This window comes from Anomalospiza imberbis, chromosome 36, assembly GCF_031753505.1.
Source record: "Anomalospiza imberbis isolate Cuckoo-Finch-1a 21T00152 chromosome 36, ASM3175350v1, whole genome shotgun sequence".
NCBI lineage: Eukaryota > Metazoa > Chordata > Aves > Passeriformes > Viduidae > Anomalospiza > Anomalospiza imberbis.
The window spans coordinates 437217-459417 of record NC_089716.1 but is presented as its reverse complement, the minus strand read 5'-3'; the positions used below and the strand labels follow the sequence as shown (position 1 = coordinate 459417).

The window sequence follows — 22201 nt, the reverse complement described above, 5'->3', positions numbered from 1 at the left end:
GAGAGGACGGCAGCGCTCCCGCGTCACTTCTGGACGGATTCCGTCCCTTGTTCTGCCTTTGGGGAAAGGGGGATAGGGTGGCAGAGAAGGACACGGAGAGACGGCAGCAACTCCGTGCCGTCCTGGCAGTTTTCACTCCTTAGGAACAAAGGGTAAGGAAAGATATGGGCAGCTTCACAGAAGCTGGAAACGTGGGGGTTCACAGGAGGGGGCAGCACAGACCCGGGGCATCGACGCGCTGCATGCAGTCGTCCATAACTGTCCATAAGTACCCTCCAGGGCGTTACCGTCCATAAGCTGCAGCAGACGTGTCGGGAAAGTTGACAAGAGTCCCTGGAATGCTCCTTTTTGCAGGCAGGCTGGCCGCTTGTAGCTCTTAAAAACCGCCTCCCATGAGAAAAAGAAACTTAAACCGTTCATAAGCGTTTCGCTGAGGGATGTGTCGCCGCAGGCCCCCAGCCGGGGAATAATTAGCATTGACCCCATGATTGCAGAAGGCTGATCCATTGCTTTATGCTGTATTATACTATGTCATATCATACTATACTATACCTCTTAAGAAGCTCGTAACCCTTACAGCCACTCTGATACAGCTTTGACCTAACTGGTCAATCAATCCAAACACCATCCAGTGTCAAGTTAAGATATCACCCTTTGGTAAACAAATCTCCATAACACATTCCACATGTGCACAACAGCAGGTGCAGCAAGTGGAGATAAGAGTTGTTTCCCATTCTTTTCTCTGAGCTTCTCACAGCCTTCCCCAGGAAAATGCCTGGGAAAGTTGTGCCTGTTGTTCTCTGTGGCCAGAGAGCTGCTGCCACAGTTTCCCCTTTTGTGTTGAAAGAAAAAAGGCGGTGTTTGTAATCCTCTGCAGGGCCCTTTGCAGGAAGGAGAACAAACACAGCTCAAGGGTTCCCTTAGCAATTTGCTGGGTGTCAATCAGAACCTCAATCAGATGCTGATGTAGAATGGTCAGGGAGATTCTTTACCTGTAGAATATCTACTTCTATCATATCATTGATACAAGGTTTACAATATTAGAAAACCAAACAAGAATGCAAGGAGTGATCATTGTTTCAAAGTCCAAGCAGCTGATTCCCAGGAGAAGGCCCATTAGCTGGAGATGTTGATCTTTGACATCCCTGAATGTCCTTCTTGGTCCTGAAACAGAGAACTGCTGAATCCTGAAACAGAACAGCTGAATCCTGACAGAGAGAACAGCTGAAGAAGGTTACTAACAACAATTAGAAATCAATCAGATGATGCACATAATCAATAACACCTGTGACATTATATAATTATCAGGCACTATAGCACTGACCGTCCTCCCAGAGTCTGCAACAGCTGATAGACCTCAGCTCAGCAGAGTTGGAAATCACTCCTGGATCATGATTTCCAAACTCCCTTTGAGAGCAGGCTCAGCTGTCATATGTATGTGTGGCCAAATTGCCAAGCCAAAATGACTTGAATCCTTTGGATGCAGAAAACATCTGGGCTGATTGTCAGTCATCCCTATCCGGGTAGGGTAAGGACATGGCCACAGCCCAAGCTCTAACTGGAGGGTTTTCAGGATTACCTTTTCCCTGTAAAACTGTGATCAAATTCAGAGGCACTGAGAAAATCTCTGGAATGCCATGGCCACAGCCTTTAATTCAACCACTTGGGCCGAGGCTGGCTCGTGGCCTTCCAGCAAGTTGAGCTGTCAGTGAAGACGGTAGCTCTTTCCCCCTCTGTTCTTTCTTTTCCTTCAGAAGGCCAGCAGCGCCGGCGGGCCGTAGGACCCAGCCCCGGTGGGTGGGGTGGGGGACCCGGCCCCGGCGGGCAGGCCAAGATTCATCCCGCCGCTGCTAAGCCCAGATTCATCCGGCTCCTTCCCTTCCCCCAGCTTTGCACTGGTGTCATTTGGGGCCCCTGGATCTGGGGTTCCCGGGCCAGCCCATGCCTGTCCCCAGACGGGCGATTCACTCCAGCCTTCTCCTTCACTGCCCGCCCCCACCAAGCGGCCAACGTCTCAGCAATTCCCCCGGCGATTCTCCCTTGCTCCGCTCCTCCCGGGCATGGCCCTTGCCACGGCCTCTCGGGACCCCGCTCCTCCCGCCCCGCGAATGACGGCGGAACACACGCGGTGCCCCAAGGCCCGGCAGGGAAGGTGCTGCTTCCAGGGGAACGTTGATCTTCAGATCTCGCAGCACGGCCAGGCCGGCGCCCAGCTGCGAGGGCGCGCCCTGCTGAGGGACAGGCTGCCGGTGCTCGCTGCTGTCGCTGTCTGTGTGTCCTGGCGACCCGAGGGAAACAGCGAGGATCGGACCAGCTGGGAGCAGCGAGGAGGGCTGGGGATCTTCTCCAGCGCCACAGCTCGTGTTCCGGATGGGAGCCGGGCCGGCTGGAGGCGGCGGAGCCGGCGAGGGGGCGTCCCCGGCCGGCGCTGCGGGCACCGCTGCCGATGAACCGGCTGCCAGCTGTGGTGCAGGGGCTGGGTGTGCTCTCCGTGGCGGGGCTGCCGGCTGCGGTGCAGGGGCTGGGTGTGCTCTCCGTGGCGGGGCTGCCGGCTGCGGTGCATGGGCTGGGTGTGCTCTCCGTGGCGGGGCTGCCGGCTGCGGTGCATGGGCTGGGTGTGCTCTCCGTGGCGGGGCTGCCGGCTGCGGTGCAGGGGCTGGATGTGCTCTCCGTGGCGGGGCTGCCGGCTGCGGTGCAGGGGCTGGATGTGCTCTCCGTGGCGGGGCTGCCGGCTGCGGTGCAGGGGCTGGGTGTGCTCTCCGTGGCGGGGCTGCCGGCCCCTGTCATGGAACCGGCCGCCTCCCTTGTCGGTGGCGGAGGCGGCTCCGCTCCCTCCTGCGGCGCAGGGGGCAGAACCCAGCGGCGGGGCCGATCCACACGCCGCTCGGGGGGGAGGAGGAGGACGAGGAGGGGCGATGCTCCTTCGTGCGCTGGCGAAGGCGAAGGGGCAGGAGCGACCGCGGCTCCGGTCGGAGCAATTGCTGACCGTGGAAGCGCAGCCGCTGAAGGCTTCGGTCCCTCCTGCGCACGCCCCGGGAAGCCCGGAGAGAGCTGCTCTGGGTGCGCTGTGGGCAATGCCCGCTCCCCCCACAGTGCGGGGGAAGGAACCAGCGGCGGCTGTCCGGGAAAGGATCGGTCCCCGGCTGGCCGCGGCGGAGAGGCCGATGGCCGCCCTCCCAGGGGGAGGCGCTCCTCCAAGTTCAATTGGGACGTGCCCACCGAGGAGGATTCACTGTCCCATGGGGTCCAGCCCCTTAGTGCTCTGGAAAGCAGTGACCAGACCCGAGTAATCGAGGTACACTCGCATCTCCCCTCCCGAGTCCCTCCCAGAGACAGAGACCCGGTGAGTCCCAGGCCCACGGATCCAGTGAGATTTCCACATCCACGGGGAAACCATGAATTTCTGTTTTGGTTGCCCAGATTTTCTTCGTTTTTTTTTGTTGCTTATTTTCCCTTGTTGTGCCTCAGCTGTCCTGCAGGCAGTAGAGTGAACCTTGCCAACAAAGTTGTTGTGTTTTGTTGCTTAATATTGTTATAGATAAGTAATGTAATAGTTGGCTCTCACAGTTAAGAGATAGATATTCTATAGCTGTATAATAATGTCATTGTAATATGTCATTCCATAGTCCCCGTTCCCTCCCCCCTTGTAATAGCCTTAGTAGCCAGGACATTTAGAGGAGGCTGGCTTGGTACCAGGAGGTGCGGCATAACAACACCTGGCCTCCAGTCGAGATGTAAGAAGTCATCTCCCCCAATGGACGGCAGAGAAAGAGTTGACTGACAAAACTTCAGGAGGGGCTAAGGATATAAAATGCAGAGCATCCATTTTGCACATGAGCCACGTGGCTGGTGGTCACAGGGTGGGGCTCCGAGCACTGTAATTTTTCTTATTTAGTCCTTTGTTGTAGTTTCTGTTAAAGTTTGATAATTTTTTTAAGAAGCGAGCAGTCGTTTCTCACAATATTAAATCTGACTTTGGCTCATGCCCCTTGCCACTGATTTTTAAGCAATCTCAAACCCTCTCATTCATGACAACACCACAATGTCCCGCATCACCGAGGGCCCTGACACGTGCCCGTGTCACAAAGGGCCACACCCGGCACCCAACAACAGAGGGACAGACTGGAACGGGCACCGGGCAGCCCCGGACTTGTGGCCTTGTAGCCCCTGCGGTGGCCAGAGGCCTGGGAGGCTTTGGCCACGGTGCCAGGGGACAGCCCCAGCCCCGCCCTGCAGAGCCCTGGGGCTGCAGCCCGGGCTGTTCGGGGCAGGAGGAATTGCCCGGCCTGACGTGCCGGGGCCTTGTGGGCAGTGGCTCCGTGTCCCGCGGGAGGCCGGGGCCGAGGGGCGTCCCTCAGGGCTCTGCCCGGGCCCCGGGGCTCGTCACTGCCTCGGTCAGTGACACCCAGGGGCACCGAGCGCAGCCTCGGCGCCTTTGCAGGGCACGGGGAGCTGAGCGGGGCAGGGGCACCACGGAAACACCGAGCGCCTGCGCGGGGCACAGCCGGGGGAAAGCCGGCCTGGAAAGCCCGGAGAGGCTGCTCAGAGCTGGCCCAGGGACTTGGGCACCTGGGAGACAGAGCCCGGCTCTGAGCTGGCACTGAGCCTGAGAATACCTGAGAAATGACAGCGTGTTCTTCTAGACACCTTCATTATTCTGTATTTATTCTGTAACGTGACTTTTATGAGGGAACATTGTCAATGTTCATTTTACTTTATTTGTTAATCCTTTAGAAAGAATTCCATTGCTTTTTGCTATGTGTGAGGAGGGATGGGCTGGGGAACAGTGGCTAATGGAGTTTTTTATTCAATATATTTTCAAATCTGAGATGTGCCAAGTCCAGACTTTGACTCCAATGGCAGTGTCTGGTTCTGACTGCTCTGCTTTTCACTGTGACATCTCAGTTCTTTCCAATCCAGCAGTCAAAAACAGTCTTGAAACACTGAAAAGCTGAGAGTCAGGTTAAAGCACTGGAGGGTTTGCTCTGTCCGTACATTCCACATCTCCCCTGGTGTCCGTTCAGCCTCTGCACTCCTGGCCTGGTGCACATTGCTGTATCCAGAGTTCAGCACATGCTTTTATAGATCGATAGATACCTGTGATTATTGTGTGTACAATTGTCTCGGAGTGAGTTACCGTGACGGTACATTCCATGATCCTCTGCTTTGTGCCCAAAGAATGGTGATTGTGTCTTTAAACCCCGGGAGCCGGGACGGCACGGGAGAGGCTCCTTGTTCGCTGCGCGGGCGCTTTGAAGCCTCGCTGCTCGGGTTTTCCACGGCTCTCTCTGTGCGCTGTGGTTTTCTGTCTGTCTGAAAAGCTTTGTTGGGCCGGGCGAACGAAGGATTCTTTCCCTTCCCTTGGCTCGGAGGGGCTGCAGCGGCGAGCCTCGGAGTGCCTGGAGGCGAACCGAGCAGCTGCTTTGTCGGAGCCCGGGGACCCCGCGCGGGTAGGATCTGTGCCCATCTGTGCAGGCAGGCAGAGCTTGGGGTGAGGGGCAGAGGGAATCAGCCCAATTCCTGCCCCAGGCAAGAAGAGCCAGGTCCATTGTCCCCACTTTGCCCCAGCAGTGTTAATTTGCATTTCTAAAGCTCCTCTGCTGGCTGCCTGGAATGCAGCTTCTCTTCCAGAGCAGCCTTCAGCAGCCTCACATGTGCCCCCCCACAACCTGCTGCTTTTTTTATTTTTTCCTTCAAATCATCTATTTACTGTTTATGAGTGAAAGGGTCACCTGTAAATCTTTCCTTGTTTTGCAAAATGCAGCCTTAAGGTGAACGTCGAAAAATCCAGAACAAAATTTTGGTATCTCTCACACAAACATACACAAGAAAATTCCGTGGCAATTAATATTTTCTACTTCTCTTCGGAGTAAAAACTCATTCTCACATCCCTGACCCAAACCTAACCGGCAATATTGAAGTGGGATTGCTGCAACAAATACTCTACTGCTATAAATTTTGCACTGAAAGTGCAGGAAAAAGAAAAACTCCACCAATATGTTTAGTGTTAGGGTCAAGGCATTCCTTGATTCTGGCCAGGATGTGCAGCAGAAATCATTCCATCCCCACATAGCCCAGGTGTGCAGAGAAAATCGTTCCATGACACGTGGGTTTAACTGGATTTTTCCCATACTTGATACAGTCTGAACCAATCTAAATCCATTGGTTTAATGTTCTGTAGTTTCAAGTTGTGCAGTTTTTAGTATTTGGGTTCCTTTTGGACCCGGATTTCTTGGCTTCTGCTGTTCATCAGGTCGGAACTGCTGGATTTCCTTCTCAGCCTTTTCCAGAGCAGGTGTCTCCAGCTCTGCCGGGGGCAGTGTCTGGGGTAGGTGTTGGTTGCTGTTTGCTGCTGGGCGTTATCTTTGTGGGAATCTTTTGGGCCATTCCCAGAGTGTTGAGATGTTAAACTCATCTCCACTGAGTGGTGGAACATCCCTTAGAAAAACCTTTACCATTTCTTTCCCCGAGGCCAAGGCAAACCAAGGCTGAGTAGAGAAATAAAATGTTAAAAATGTTCAAGTCTATGACCTGGTGTATTTTCCATCAGTGCAATCCCAGGCAGCGCAGTGTGTGAGTGTGGCTGAGACCCAGAGTGGAATTGTGCCGTTGTCTTCGCCAGCAGCTGTGGCAGTGCAGGCCCAGAAAGCACTGAAGCTGCAGCAGTGGCAGCAAGGATTGGCCCCGGTGGCTGGAGATGCCAAAGGAGGGTGCCCAGGCAGAGGATTTGAGCAGAGGATGTGTGGGCAGGCCCAGGGGCTTGCCCCGCTGTGGAGCCCTGGCTGCTGCTGCGCTGCCTTCAGTGCAGGCTCCGTGGGGGCCTCCCATGCTCCTGCTGCAGGCGGGAAGTGCAAATCTCCGGGGCTTCAGAGCCCTGGAGCCCAGGCTGAGGGGTCCCCCCGTGCTCAGCTGTGCTGGGGGCTGTTTCTGGCCTCAGGGACACTTGGCATGGGCCACGCCACTTGGCCACCAGTGGTGCTGCTTTGCCCTCCTTAGGCAGGGCCCGATGTCCTGCTTGGATGTTGGGAACAGCAAAGTGCCAAGGCAGGCTCTGTGCCAGCCCAGCTTCCTGTGGGAGAGATTTCACAAGAGACAGGACTCTGGCCACAGACTGCTTTAAATGTCCATCCCTTATCCCCACCCTGCACTGGGTGGAGAATTACCAGGGTAAGGAATTCCCAAGATCAATTGAGAGGGAGAGAATTGAATATCTGCCCTGGGTCTGGCTCTTCTTCTTGCCAAAGCCAACGGCAAAAGCCGTACCCATGGCATCTTGGTTTACAGCCCTGACTCCTTCTCAGGGGCTGTTTGGGTGGGCTCTCCCCTGCCCAGGAGGGCAATGCCTCTGCCAGGTGCTTGTGGCCGACCCCGTCCCCTGGGTGCCGGGGCCCCCTTGGGCCCTGGGGTTGATCCCAGAGGGGCTGTAGGAACTGTGCCATGGCCTTTGCCTTCAGCTTGGCCTTTTGCTCATCCCTTCTTGCATTCAGCTGCTGTGCCTTTGTGCCCAAGTGCTCCAGGGCCTTCTTCTGCCACTCCTGCAGCCGAGCTCACTGCCTGTGGGTGCTCATCCTCTGAGAGCTGCTGAGCTTTCTGCAAAATCTTTCCTTTCTCCAGAAACCCAAACCAGATGCTTAATAGAAAACCCTGATCCTTCCATGTACAATCTGCATTTCCCAGATGTGTCTTTGTTTTCCTCCTTGTGCTCAGGGTCCCCTCCCCAGCCCGTATCCCAGAGCCGGTCCCTGTCCTGCCGCAGTGTCCAAAGGCGGCCCCCCCGGCGGGCAGGGCCGGCAGCTCCACGGGGCCGGGCAGCGGCCGGGGCGTCCCGCAGGCTCCTGGGGGCCGGGGGCCACTGCCGGCCCTGCCCGGGGCTGGTGGGGTCAGGCAGCGCCCGGCGCTGAGCCCCGGCTGCCCCACAGCCCCGGCCCGGCCCCGCAGCTCCCCACAGGCCCCCAGCCCGTGCTCCCGGTCCCGCACCTCTGCGCCCGGTGCTGCCGCTGCCCACCACAGAGAAACCCCCTGACATCCTGACCTCCTTCTTTTCCTCTCCTGGAAACCCGGGATGGAAAGGATCTGGATCAGCTGGCAAATTCTGAGCATAGAACAGTGCTCAAAGACATCCCAGTCCTCTGTATTTTTCTCTTCCTTCTTTTTTCCATCATCCTTTTTCTTACCACATAGATTCCTCCTGCTGCTTCTTGCCTTCACCATATTGCTGCACACTGCCCTTCACCCGATCCCTTCCCAGCACACCAACACCATCCATCCCCTGTTGTCCAAATCCCTTCCCCTCTTCCATTATTGCTCCCCTGGTTGTCCATGTCCTTAATTACCTCTGGGGGAATGTGCAAACTACCTCAACATTCTCCCAAGGGACCCTTCAGAGACATTTTGGGATCATCATCCCTTTGGCCAGGACCGCTCCCTGGCTTTCCCTTTTCTCCCCTCCCTGGGTGCCCTGCCATGTTCACTCCCCGAAGATCCCAGTGCACTCACTGCTGAGATTTTCAGTGCTCTCTCCCTGCTGACTCTTCACAGACCCCCCTGATGTGTCCCTCGTCTGTCTCCTGGTCACTCCCGGGTCCCCAATCGATCCCCGGTGCCGCCGCCAGCCAAGGGAGCCGATCACCCAAAGTGGGTGAGGCACCTTCAGCTGCACTCCCTGCCCGCCGCCCCGGACGGTGGAAGGAATTCCGGATGAGCCCCAGCGTGTGCGGGAAAATTGACATCAGCAGAGGTTTCTGTCCACAAAGCAGATAGCGGAGTCCTGTAAAAGTAATTTCATTTCTAGAAATGGGAGAGGCCATGGCACATTCCCTATGGGATCTCTGCAGTTGTTGGAGGACACAGCCTCCTTTTCATCCCAATTCTCCTGGCCACATCTCCCTCTCCCTTTCCCCACTGGCTGAAGTACTTGAGAGGTGCAGACTTCCCAATCCACCTGCTACATTCCCCCTTCATATGCACCCCACTATTGTATAGCAGACGATATTCCTGGCTCTGTTAAGTCTTTGTTGTTCTTCGGGAAGTTCATGAATTGAGCAGGACCTTGGCTGAGCAGCAGTCTGTGTCATCAATTGATAACGTTTCCTGAAACCGATGGCTTCTCCTGTCACTTCCTTATGTACAGGTCCCTGGCCCTGTCTCGGAGCAGATTCACAGCATCTGTTTGTAAAGACACTTTCCTCTTGTTCCTTTCATGGGGGTCCCCCGTTTTCGGGACATCCCCCCTGGAGCAGGGTGTCCCCTCTTTGCTGGAGCCCCAGCCCTCAGGCAGAGCTCAGCCAATCAGAGCGCAGGGCGCTGATGACTCACCAGTTGCCAGGCAGACTCGCAGCTCCCAGCGTTCCCCACCTGGAGCCCACCTGCGCCCCCCCCTCGGCCCCATCGCCCCCGCGAGGGGAATTTGGGGAGGTGGGAGTGGGGCAGCGCCAAGGCCGGGCCCCCCCGCGCTCTCCTGGCGGGAGCGGCTGCAGTGGGGACCGAGTGCGGGCGGAAGCGGCCGAGAGCCCAGCGCTGCCCCAGCCCGACCTGCCCCAGCTCCATCCCTGCCCCTGCGCTGGGATGCTGTGGATTTAGGGGGAAGAGGGAGCCGGCAGTGGGTGCTGGGCCTGGGGGCAGGAGGAGAAGGGAAGGAGAAGCAGGGTTGAGGAACAAAATGGTCAAACGATGGACATGGCAGGAGAAGGTGGGATTGTGCAGGAGAAGGAGGAATAGCAGGAGGAAGAGGAGTGTGAGGAAGAGCAGAGTCACAGGAGGAGGAGGAGCAGAAACAGGGAGCAGCACAAGGTTCCACCCCTCCCTGTATCTGCAGCCTCCCCCCAGCCCCAGGAGCGCTGCTCCCCTCACATGCAGCAGGTGACTGTGGAGGGGGATCCAGGATTTTCACGGGGTGAATCTTGGTGTTTCTGAGCTTGCTTGGGCTAAATGTTGGTGCTTTGGTTTTATGTGGCAGCTGAATCTTTATCTTTTGCAGGAGGTTTTTGCTCACTTTTGATGTTTGGGGTGTTTTTGATCAGTGTCTTGAATTTTGCAGGATTTCTGGGCTGAATCTTGGTGTTTTGGAGATTCTTACATAGAAAAACTTACCAATGATTTGCTGAGACGAACTTTGGCAAGGAGGAACCTCCAGTCCAAGGTGCTCTCCTCTTGTTTTTTCCCCAAACCAGGATTTTTCATTCCAGGTTGTGGCTGGATGGAGGAGGAGGAAAAGCTCCAGAGATCCTGCAGGAGGAGGGGCTGCAAACCCAGCCCAGGGAGCTGTGGGGAGGAAAGAGCCCCCCTGAGCCAGGAAGACAACCAGAGATCCAGCCGGAGCACGGAACTGGTGGAGAAGCCTCATGGCAGGGAGAAGCCTCACAAGTGCTTGGAATGTGGGCAGGGCTTCAGCCGGAGCTCCAAGCTGATCCGGCACCAGAGGATCCACACTGGGGAAAGGCCCTATGAGTGTGGGGAGTGTGGGAAGGGGTTCAGACACAGCTCCACCCTGATCCATCACCAGGTGATCCACACTGGGGAACGACCTTATGAGTGCTTGGAATGTGGGAAGAGCTTTGGGTGGAGCTTCGAACTGAGAAGACACCAACGCATCCACAGCGGGGAGAGGCCCTACGAGTGTGGGGAGTGTGGGAAGAGCTTCATGCACAGCTACCACCTGATCCAGCACCAGGTGATCCACACTGGGGAACGGCCCTACACCTGCTTGGAATGTGGGAAGAGCTTTGGGCGGAGCTCCAAACTGAGAAGACACCAGCGCATCCACACTGGGGAGAGGCCCTACGAGTGTCCCCAGTGTGGGAAGAGGTTTCACACCAGCTCCAATCTCCTCCTACATGAGCGGATTCACACAGAGGAGAGGCCCTTCCGCTGCCCTGACTGCGGGAAGGGCTTCAGGCGAAACTCCCACCTCACTGTGCACCGGCGCATCCACAGCGGGGAGAGGCCCTACGAGTGTGGGGAGTGTGGGAAGAGCTTCTCCAGGAGCTCTTACTTGACCCAACACCAACGGAGGCAACACTAAGGGGAAGCCCTGGGAGTGCCCCGAGTGAAGGAAGAGCTTGGAGTGAGGGGAGGGCTTTGTGGGCTGCTCCAGCTCCATCCCCCATGGGAGGATCCAGGCTGGATGATCCCCAGTGACCCCCGTTGGGCAGAGCCCTGGTGCCTCCGAATGGGGAATAAAACAGAGAGGAAAACAATGGAGCTGATAAAGGGGCCGAGATCTGAGGCCTGACTGAGCAGAAACTGTGGGAGACACAGACACAGTTTAAGTCTCCCTGGGCAAGAAGTGACCAAGCAACCTGTTGTGAGAGTTTGTGATAAGATAATGTTCCCAGGTGCCGTGATGTCATGAAGAATGTGTAACCAATGGGAAATTGTTAGCAAACATCGAGCCCTATCTGAGCACCACACAAGTAAAACCCTGTATAAACACCTGGTACCCTCAATGAAATTGGCTTCTGGTCTAAACTCGGCTGTCCCCGTCTCTCCATCGTGGATAAGCCCTGTTGTGGGTGATCCCCGTTGGGTGGGGGGAAGGTGTTGGAGGGATTTCTTTCCCTTCTGCTTGTGCTGCTGTGTTTGGTTGGTAATAAATTCCCTCCGTGTGCCCAGGCTGGGTCTGTTGTCCCCGTGCCGGTGCTCGGGGCGGGATCTCTGCCGTTGCTTCTCTCCAGTCCCGGGCCTCTCCTCAGCCAATGAGAGAACGCGATGGACAAGAGTCAGCCAATCAGAGCGAGCGGGGCTGATGACTCACCAGTTGCCGGGCAGACCCGCAGCACCCAGTGTTCCCCACCTGGACCCCACCCTCCCTGCCCAGTCCCGGCCCCGCCGTGGGGTCCCCCCAAGTCCCTCCCCACTGCCCCCCATAACCTGGGCTGGGTTTAACTGGGAAGCTTTACTGGGAACACTGGGAGCAGGCGGGCAGGGGCAGAGTGACAGCAGGGTTGGGGGGACACACGACCCCCCCAAAATCAGCGTGGGGATGGAGCGGGGGGTCCGGGGAGGGGATGCGGCTGGTGGCGGCTCAGGAGCTCTGTGTGCAGAGAAAAGGGGGTGACACCGGGCTGGAGCCCCGGGGAAGGAGCACACAAGCTCCTAGAAGCTGAGCCCCAGCGCCAGGAAGACGAAGCCCAACTCTGAGCTCCCGATCCCTGACAGCATCTTGCTGCAGGCGGCATCCAGTGGCATCTCTGGGGGGTCTGCAGGGGTAAGGACCCCCAAAACCTCTCAGAGACACCCCAAGCCCCTCCAAGTACCCTCCCAATCGCCCCCATCCCACCCAGGACCCCCTGAAACCTCCCCCCGGTCCCTTCCCGGCCTCCCCAGGACCCACCAAAGCCTCGCCCATCCTTCTCAGGATCCCACCACACCCTTCCTGTTTCCCTGCACTGCCCCAGGACCCACAAACCCTGTCCCAGTCCCTTCCCAGCCTCACCAGGACTTGTCCTGACCCCTCCATATCTCTTCCCAGCACAACCAACCTCATCCCAACCTCTGCTTTTCCATCCCCAATCTCCTTCCAGCTCCTCTAGACTCACTCCAATCCTTCCCAGTCACACCCAGCGCCCCCAAACTCCCTCCTAGTGTCCACCAGGACCCCCAGAATCCCAGCCTGCCCTCCCCAGCATCCTTGAAACCACTTCTCAGCCCTTCCACTCCCCCAAGCCCCTCTCCCAGGTGAAACCAGGCTGTCTCCAACTCCCTCCCAGTTGCTCCCAGCACATCCCAGTGGCTCTCCCAGCGCCCCCAATTCCTCCCCCCGTGCCCCAGTGCCAGCTCAGGGGGTGCTCCAGGCTGATGTGCTCCACCTGCCAGCTGCAGGTGAGCCCGCGCAAGGGGGGTGTTTCCAACAGCACCAGGAGCTGGTAGGTCCAGTCCTTGTTGGAGACCATGTCGGTGGCCACCACAGAGAGCTCCTGCTGGCCCTGGAACCACCTCAGCTGGGTGTGGGCAGGGTAGAAATCCATCACGGAGCAGCCCCGGCTGGGAGATCGAGGGCACCAGCGAGATGGATATGCTGGGGGGCACTGGGAGAGAGCGGGGACAGACTGGGATCAGCTGGGGGGAACTGGGAGAGAGAGGGGAGGGATGGGGTGGCCTTGGGAGGGATTGGGAATGGACTGGGAAGGACTAGGAATAGACTGGGAAGGACTGGGGCAGCACTCAGCGAGATGGGAGGGGATGGGGGGCACTGGGAGGGAGGATGGAGGTCTAGGAGTGAACTGGGAATGGACTGGGAAGGACTGGGGCGGCACTGGGAGGAACTGGGAACGAAGCGCGCGGCACTGGGAGGCCGAGTCCAGTGCGGGGCACTCGGCGCTGCGGGTCTGCCTGGCAACTGATGAGTCATCAGAGACACGCGCTCTGATTGGCTGAGAGGCGGCAGCACCACGCTAGGCTGAGATGGACAGCCGGGAGGCACTGGGAGAGACTGGGATGGACTGGGAGAGCCACGGGGGTCAGTGGCAGGGACACAAGGTCTCGGGGATGGGCACAATGAGGGCTGAGGGCTCTGGGCCGATTCCAGGGAGGTTTTGAGGGGCTCCAGGGTCATTGCCAGGGCAGGGCCCGAGGGGACACGCTCTGCCCCGCGCTCACCTCGGCGCTCCGTGAGGAACGGGCTGAGATACTCGTGGTTGTACCGGCACAGCCAGTCCGCCGCAGCCCTTTTTTGCTCCATAACGTCTGGGTCGCTGTTCCAATACCTGGCTGCTGTCTCCCCATAGGGGGTGAACCCCAAAAAGTGCCCCACGTCGCAGTCGAACATCGCGTACTGCTCCCGATTGTAGATGAACCTGCTCAGGTACCTCACCTTCTCCGTGCCGTTCATGAAGTGACACTCGGACTTTCCCACGTACGGGAACACCCCTGTGTGTGCAGGACACAGGTCCGGGGGTGCCCCCCCAGCAGCCCCAGAGCTCCGGGATCCACCCCGGATCCCCACTCCGCACCCTCTGTGCCCCAAGGCCGCCATGGATCCCTCCTGCCCGAGGTGCCACTTCCTCTTTTCCACCCTTCCCCCATTTGCCCTTCCACATCCTCTCCCCTCCGACTTTCAGCCTCTACCCAACTCACTTTTGGGGTCCCATTCCACCCCTTTCCCACCCTTTTCTATCAATCCCTAGCCCCCCTTCCCGCTCAGTTTTGGGGTCCTAACCTCCCCTTTTCCCCACTTTCCCACCCTCTCCCGACCCTTCCTCACCTGCCCCCAATCCTCAGCCCCTCCCGCTCTTCCTTTCGGGGTCCCCTCCTCCTCCTGCCCCTGCAATTTCGGGCTCCCACCGCCCCCTTTTCCCCATTCTCCCCCCTGTCCCACCGCCTCCCGCCCCCCCCGCTCTCCCGAGAGCTCCGCGCCCGCAGCCGGGGGGGCTCCCAGCACCACCAGTGCCACCAGTACGGCCCCAGCTGCCGCCACTCGCCCCATGGCCAGCGCCGCCCAGGGAGCACCAGCCCCAGAGCGGCCGCGCTGCGCTGGCAGCACCAGTCCGGAGCAGCGCGGGCTCAGCAGCGCCGCGCGCTCTCATTGGCTCCGAGCACTTTTGGGCACCGATTGCCGAGGCTCCGCCACACAACCGATGACTCCTCAACTCCTCGCGCTCCCATTGGCTGCAGCGCGTTTTGGCTGCGTTTGGATTGGCTGAGCGGTTCCGGGACGCTGCAGCCCCGGCTGGGGCTTTTCCAGGCCCGGGGAGCCTTGGGGCGCTGCGCAGCTGGGAGCTCAGCTGTGCCCAGAAATGTGTGCCCGGCTGCGCGGGGTCTCAGGGGTGCCCGTGGCGAGGGGTGACGCTGGCCCCATGCCAGGCACCCCCCAGAGCCGCTCTGTCCCTGCCCCCCGCAGCCGCACAGGGACAGAAAATGGAACCGAGGGTTCCTGCCTGGGGACAAGGAGCGGGAGAGATCCCTCAGCAAATCCGGCACGGGCACAACAGACCCGGCCCGGGCACAGGGAGGGAATTTATTACCAACCAAATCACACCAGGACAAGCAGAGGGGAAAGAAATCTCTCCAACACCTTCCCCCCACCCAACCGGGATCACCCAGAACGGGGTCACCGGGGTTCTGCCCAGCGGGGGTCACTGGGGATCATCCAACGTGGATCCTCCCATGGGGGATGGAGCTGGAGCAGCGCACGAAGCTCTTCCTGCACTCGGGGCACTCACAGGGCCTCTCCCTGGTGTGGAAGTGCTGGTGAGTGACAATCTCTGAATTCCACCTGAAGCTCTTCTGACATTCCAAGCATTCATAGGGCCGTTCCCCAGTGTGGATCCTGTGGTGATCGGTGAGGTCAGAGGTCCCACTGAAGCTCTCCCCACACTCACAGGGCCTCTCCCCAGTGTGGGTGTTCTGGTGTTCCATCAGGGTGGGGCTCCAGCTGAAACCCTGCCCACATTCCAAGCACTTGTGGGGCTTCTCCCTGCCATGAGGGTTCTCCACCAGCTCCGAGCTCCAGATGGAACTTCGGCCAAGTTCCTGGCTCAGGGGAGCTCTTTCCTCCCCACAGCTCCCTGGGCTGGGTTTGCAGCCCCTCCTCCTGCAGGATCTCCAGGGCTTTTCCTCCTTCTCCATCCAGCCACACCCTGGGAATGACAAATCCTGCTTTGGGGAAAACCAAGGTGGGAGCACCTTGGAATAGAGGCTCCTCACTGCCCAAGACCATCCCTGGAACTCAGCAGGAGTCTTGTGTCCATGGAAATCTCCACTATATCAAGGTTCAGCCCAAAACAACTCTCCCAGGAGTTCCCAATCTCTGATCTCTCCACTTTTGGCGTTTCAGAGGTTTCCTTTCCCTGGGATGATGGGGGTCCAATGGCTCCAGGGGATCCCCCTTTTTTGGCGTCCTGCTTAGGGATGATCCAGGGGCTTTTGGGGGTCCATGGGGTCCCTTCTGCCTTGATACTCTACTTTGAGATCCCAGGGGTCCCAGGGCTCCCTCCTCTCCAGGCTCCCCCCCTTTCCAGCCAGCCGGGGTTCCCCAGCTCCAGGATCACCCCTCTCTACTCCCCCCACTCTGGGGGTCCCAGGACTTCCCCTCCTCTGCTCCCCCGGAGGTCCCCAGGACCAATGTCCTCCCCCTGGTGACCCTGGGCAATGGCCACGTGGACTCCCAAAGATCCCCCCAAGGGGCTCAGCTCTGGGGTCCTTCAAGATCCAAACCTACACACACACACACACAGAGAGAAAAAATCCTCAGAGGGTTTACTTGGGCCTCCCAGACGATATTTGGGGCTCAATTCCACAATCTGCAAGCTCCAAACACACCCCAATAAAAAAACGCTCTCAGGGACCCCCGATAGATTTGGGACGAGCTCCCCCTCCCCTCTCACCTGCAGGATGAGCTGGGGGCGATGGTCCCGGAGCCAAGGGTGCTGCGGCCACAGGGGTCACTGGAACCTCCTGTTTCTCCTCCTTTTCCTGCTCCTGCTCCTCCTCTTCCTGCTCCTCCTTTTCCCCTCCTCCTCCTCCTTCCTCATCCCACCTCCTACCCAGTTCCTGCCTTCTCTATATTTAGAGTGGAGAACCTTGCTTGTTTTTAGAACGAGAACAAAGATCCCAGATGGAACACGGCTTGCTGGTTTTAGCCAGAAGTGTCAGTGACTAAAGGTCATGTTTGCTCTGCTTTGGTGCCGTCCTTGTTCCTCCTCAGTGTTCAGGCTGGGCTATGGGGTGTCCTTGTTTGCTGCATTTTCAGAGTTCCTCCTGTATCCTTTGGGCAACAGGCTGTGCCCTGGGAGGGCTCTTTGTGCTCCTTTGTGACACAGGAGAACCTTCCAGGCGGTTTCTGCGTGAGCTGCTGCTGTGATGTCACAGGAGCACTGCCACGTCCCCGAGGTGTTCCCGTTGCTGCGGCACACGGAGGCCTCAGTGTCCAGAGTGGCTCTGGGCACTGCTCGTTGCCGGAGGATCCTCCTGCCCGAGGCATTCTCAGCAGCCAGCCCAGCCCTGACGGGTGTCCTTCTGTGCTTGCAGGGCTACAGTCTGCAGACGTGTGCAGCGCAGCCAAAATGATCCAGCACGTGGCTGCTGCAGTTTGCACGCTGTACTCTGTGGCGTATGCGGGGTATTTTTTAACCCACTTGGCACGTAAGTCGAGGTTTTCCCTCGGTGCTGTGGCTTTGGGCTTGCTGTGTGCTTGCTGTTCTTCCTCTGGGCCTGAGCTGACTTTGTAACCAAATTGCCATGAAGACACCATTGCTTTGGGAGAGCTCCTGGCAGCAGCTGCAGCTGGAAAAGGGGGTGTCTGCAGCCAGCGGGGCGTGCACAGCATTTGCAATGAGCCCTGGGGGGTTCTGTTCCCTCAAGCGGGGAGTCTGTGGCAGCAGAGCCTGGAACTGCCTGTCCAGCCAAGAGCTGACCCAGCCCAGTATTTTGTGCTGTTCTCTTACTGTGTGAAGGGACTGTGGCTCCTGGAGGGACGCTGTGAAAGCAAAATGCTCTCTCGGGGTTGCCTTGCTCCAGGGCATTTCCCACCACAGGCAGTTTTTTCCTGACAGCATCTGGTTCATGTTCCCTCTCCCGTTGCAGGGCACCTCATGAGTGGATCCCGAGCAGCTCCTCCTTCGGTGAGTGGGAAAGGAACCTTTGGCGTTTGGAATTGTGCAGCAAGTTGTGAGCTCAGCATGTGGCAGCCGAGTGCCAGCCTGGGAGGCTGAAGGAAAGTTCCTGCCAGTGTCCTTGCAGCAGCAAAGGGATCCCTGGGAGTTTTCTCCTTTTCTTTCTGTCCACAGGGCACAAAAGCAGCACCAGAACCTCCTCTGGCTCCCTCTGCTTCCAAAGAAGTGGCCAAAGAGGAGGAAGGCCGCAGTGAGCTTCCCGCTGTTCCAGGGGACGATGGTGAACGTCCCTCAGTGCCGGGAGATGACAATGAACTTCCCGCTGCTCTGGGAGACGAGGGCGAATATGCCGCGCTGTGGGAACACAACGGCGAGGCTCCTGCGGTGTGGAACAAGGACAGTGGACATCTCCTGGCGTGGGAGGAGGACAGAGGACATCCTGTGTCTTGGGAAGAGGAGGGTGAACTTCCCCCAACATGGGAAGAGGACAGTGAACGTCGCCCGGCTTGGAATGATGATGGCGAACCTGCAGCGTTTTGGGAAGAGGACGGAGAAGCTCCCTGTGCTTGGGAAGAGGACACTGAACCTCCCTCGGCTGTGGGATCCTGGGCTGAACATTCTGACAGCAGCACAGCCCTGCAGCCAGAGGGGAGAGGGGAGTGGTGCCTGATGCAGCTGAGTACGTCTGCTCTGTTCCTGTGTGCCAGAGCAGGGTGCTGTGTGTGTGTCTCGGCATCAGCTGCACCCAGTGCTGCTCTGCAGCTGAATGTGCCAGGGTCATTTCTTGTCCTTCCCCAGCTGAGACCAAGGGGCTGACGGCCCCAGGGAGGGGGGCTGCATTCTGGCTCTGCTGCAAGGCGGGGTCTCACTCTGGGAGGGAGCGTCTTCCACGTGGTTTCTTTCAGGGAACACCGTGAGCCTGGCGGAGCCTGCCGAGAAATACCTGGAAGTGGAGCAGATTGGCCAAGGGTAAGTGCACGGCAGTTACTTCTGCACAAGCAGGCCCAGGTGTTGTGCTGGTGCAGGATCAAGTGAGAAGTCAGGAGAGCTCCAAACACCTCCAGACACTGGGGTACCATCCTGCTGTCCCTCAGTCCTGATCAGAATTGATACCTGTGCTCAGAAGGCACCGTCAAAGGCCCCTGAGGCTGGCAGTGTCCTGCCTGCAGCAAGGAGCAGGACCTGGAACATCTTCTGTCCCTGGAACTGGATTGCCTAAAAGAGCCACTCACCATCTGGTGACTGTCAGAAAACAGTTCCCAAGGAGATTTCTTTCAAATATTTTGCTTCAAAAAATATCCTCCGGTCAGGATTATCAACCTAATGGTTTAGAAACAGAAACCAGAGCTGAACTAATAAGTGCTCTATTCTAGCACAGGTAGTAGAGCCCATACATTCAGTAACAGACACAGAGCTGATGCACTCTGGGGGAAAATGCATCACCTGCCTGATGGCAGGGCCCTTGTGGATCCTGCAGGTCTTAGGCAGGAAATGGGAAAGGATGGAATGCATTCTTTTCCAGTTCTTTAGACACCCATTGCTCACTTCAGGTTTTGAACTAAAGCAGTTTAGTGTGGACATTTGGGATTTGCTCCAGCCCAATTCCTTGGTGTTGTGTCTCAGTTTTCTCTGGCACACCTTGCATGGCAGAGGGCTGGTGGCTGCTGCGCTGTTGTTGGAAGGGTCGATGCCCCCAGGTGTTTGTGAACGCTGCAGGCAGCAGAGATCTCCTGTCTGGGCTGGCTTGCACTGCCAGGGCCTAAAGCGCTGCTTCTTTCTTCTCTGCTGTTTTGTCTCCAGGGCTTTCGGAACCGTTTCGAAAGGACTCGACAGGGCCACTGGAGGAGAGGTCAGTGTCAACACGCCCAGCACGTCTGGCAGCTCTCCAGGGCTCTCCCCTCTGCTGGGAGCTGTGGCTGCAGCTTTGGGGGCCAGCAGAGCTTTCCTGCACAGGCTGCTCCTCTGCAGGCAGAGCCGTGTCAGCCTGCAGAGCACAGCTGGGACAGACTTGGTCCTTCTGAAGTGCCCAATGGAATGCAAGGAGGGCAATGGATGTGTGTGTTTGCTTTGTTGTGCAATCCCAGCCAGAGTAGTTGCATCTGAAATCATGACCCAATCCCATAGAACTGCTAAAGGGTTCCTGGCAGTTTCACTCTGTTTGCACAGAACCAGAATTACCTCCTGCTTGCAAAGTGTGTTTGAACAATAATGAGAGTGTTGAGGCCATTTGAGAAGACTGTAGGTGCAGAGAATGTGGTTAGAGCTTGGAGGCTGACAGCTGAGGGGCCATTTCTGCAGAGCCTGCAAGGCCAAATGTCTCTGGCCATGTGTCCTGTAAGCAGCCCCCAGCGAGCAGAGCAATGGGCTGTGGGAATGGCACTTGCTGAGCTCTGGTGTCCCATCCCAAGGCAGTTGGGCACAGCCCGGCTCCGTCGCTCCAAAAAGACTCGCTCCGTGTTTGCTGCGGCCTCCTGCCACAGACTCCTCCAGTTAAAGGTCTGCAATGTCCCTTCAGGTGGCCATAAAGAAAATGAGTCTGAGAGGGCAGAACAGGGAACGAGCTGTGAATGAGCTCCTGCTCCTGAAGAACAAGAAGAACCCCAACATTGTCAGCTCTTTGGACAGGTGAGTGCCTCAGGCCTTATCCCGTGCCCGGGCCCTGCCTTAACCTTTCCTGGCATCCGTAGTCTGTAGCCTGATTTGAAAATGCCTGACCCAGCCGTATCTTCCCAAAACAACAGCCTGGCAGTTCGCTCCCTCTGTGTCCTTTTGTTGCTTTGGTTTGGTTTTTCCTTCAAGCTGACCCTGTTTTCTGTGTCTTACAACAAGTGCTGGTAAACCACAGCAGAAATTATTTCCCTTGCCTTCTTCTTCCCAGCCCTTTCCCATTGCTGCAGATGCCAGGAAGACCAGGTTCTTGTTCCCAGAAATGCCTCGTTTGCCCATTTGTCACTGGCCTTGCCTGTTTCTGAAGGGACTTTCTGAAAGGTTTTCTGACCCCTTTTGTCCCAAGTGCTGCCCGGCCTCCTCCCCTGGATAACCCTGGGAGCTGTGTTGCCTTGTTCTGCAGGGAAGGGTGGAACTGATGAGTTCAGAAGCTGAACCAGCTGGGGGCCAGTGTTGTGGTTCCACATTGATCTGGGCCTTTGCTAAACTGCATTTTTCACCTGCTTGCCATCTCAGGCCTCTCCTTTCTCACAGGGGTCTCCTCCTTTAGACTGTGCAGATCCCAAGGGCTGTGCAGCCTGGCAGGAATGTCTCTCCATCGGATTCTGTCCTCATTGACAAGTGACCTGGCAACAAACCTCCACTCCAGGCTTTTCCATGGGGGAATTGAGCACTGCACATTGGTCTCCATGCCACTGCTTTCCTCTTCCAGCTTCCTTGTTGATGGAGATCTCTGGCTGGTGATGGAATACATGGATGGAGGAACTTTGCAGGACGTTGTCAGACAGACACGCATGGCTGAAGGAGAGATGGCAGCTGTCAGTCGGGAGGTGAGGGATCCTGCCTGTGACTGCCATGCCTTGGACACGATGGTCCTTCCCAGCAGGGCGTGAGAGCAGGAGTGGCTCCATGCTCAGGGCTTTGTTTCTCTGTTGTTTTCATGAGCTGGAGAAGAAAGAGCCCCTGCAGTGAACGGCCTGCCAGCAGCACTGCACTTCTACTCTGTTCTTGTTCTCTTTCCTGCTGTTGTGGCACTCTCTGTCTGTTTTGGATTTGATGTGCTGTTCTCAGCTTTGCCTTGAACCGTTTGCCTGGAGCTTGTCTGCACTGCACTCCTGGCCTGTCACAGCAAAGTCGCTGCTGGCAGAATTCTAAACTGTCCTTTCTTGTGTGATATATTCCGGCCATTGGTTTTTACCCTCGTGTTTCTTGTTCTCTCTCAGTGTCTGCAGGGCCTGCATTTCCTCCATTTGAACCGGGTGATCCACAGAGATCTGAAGAGCTCCAACATCCTTCTGGGAATGGACGGCTCTGTCAAGCTGGGTGGGTGTTCCTGGCCAGGCACGGCGCTCCCGGGGTGCGGCTGTGGGGCTGCTTCCCAGTGACGGCCAGAGCCCCACAAGGGCTGCTGGGGGCACTGCCTGGCCCCTGCTGCCAGCTGAGAGCGGCTGCCCCTGCAGAGAGCTCAGGAGAGGAGCAGGCTGTCAGGGGTGCCTTTGCTCTGGGAATGGCCCTCCCAGAGGGGCAGGAGTTGGAATCTAAAGCTGCAAGGGAATCAGTAAAAGCAACTGCACGAAAGCTGAGGGTTTCTTTAAGGGTCCAGTTCAGTTCCATCTTTCCTTGGCTACAGCCCTGAGGACTTTTCCAGCTGACTTCACTGCTGCATTCTCAGACTGAGAGCGGGGAGTCTTTGTGCTTGGTTTCCTCATTCCAGCTGCCTTTGACAGTGTTTGTTTCTGTCCTCAGCTGATTTTGGCCTCAGCGCTCAGCTCAGCCCTGAGCAGGACCAGCGCAGCTCCATGGTGGGCACTGCTCACTGGATGGCCCCAGAAGTTGTCACCAGTTCTCCTTACGGCCCCAAGGTGGACATCTGGTCCTTTGGAATTGTGACCATCGAGATGGTGGAAGGAGAACCTCCTTACTTCAGGGAAACGAGGGCCATGGTAAGGGGCAAATTCTCCCGTGGTTGCAGAGGCCTGTGAGCA

The 22201-nt window shown here is 57.5% G+C and overlaps 1 protein-coding gene and 1 pseudogene across 1 annotated transcript; one reads left to right on the top strand and one right to left on the bottom strand.

The window, feature by feature from the left end:
* LOC137464098 (uncharacterized) overlaps nucleotides 1-22201 on the top strand; it is a 1364046-nt pseudogene that overhangs the window by 912488 nt on the left and 429357 nt on the right.
* LOC137464109 (class II histocompatibility antigen, B-L beta chain-like) lies at nucleotides 12030-14498 on the bottom strand. Its single transcript, XM_068175417.1, is given in 5 exon segments — nucleotides 12030-12188; nucleotides 12764-12975; nucleotides 12977-13025; nucleotides 13597-13869; nucleotides 14341-14498. Coding segments are annotated over 5 exon segments (711 nt in total). The 5' UTR covers nucleotides 14423-14498; the 3' UTR covers nucleotides 12030-12093.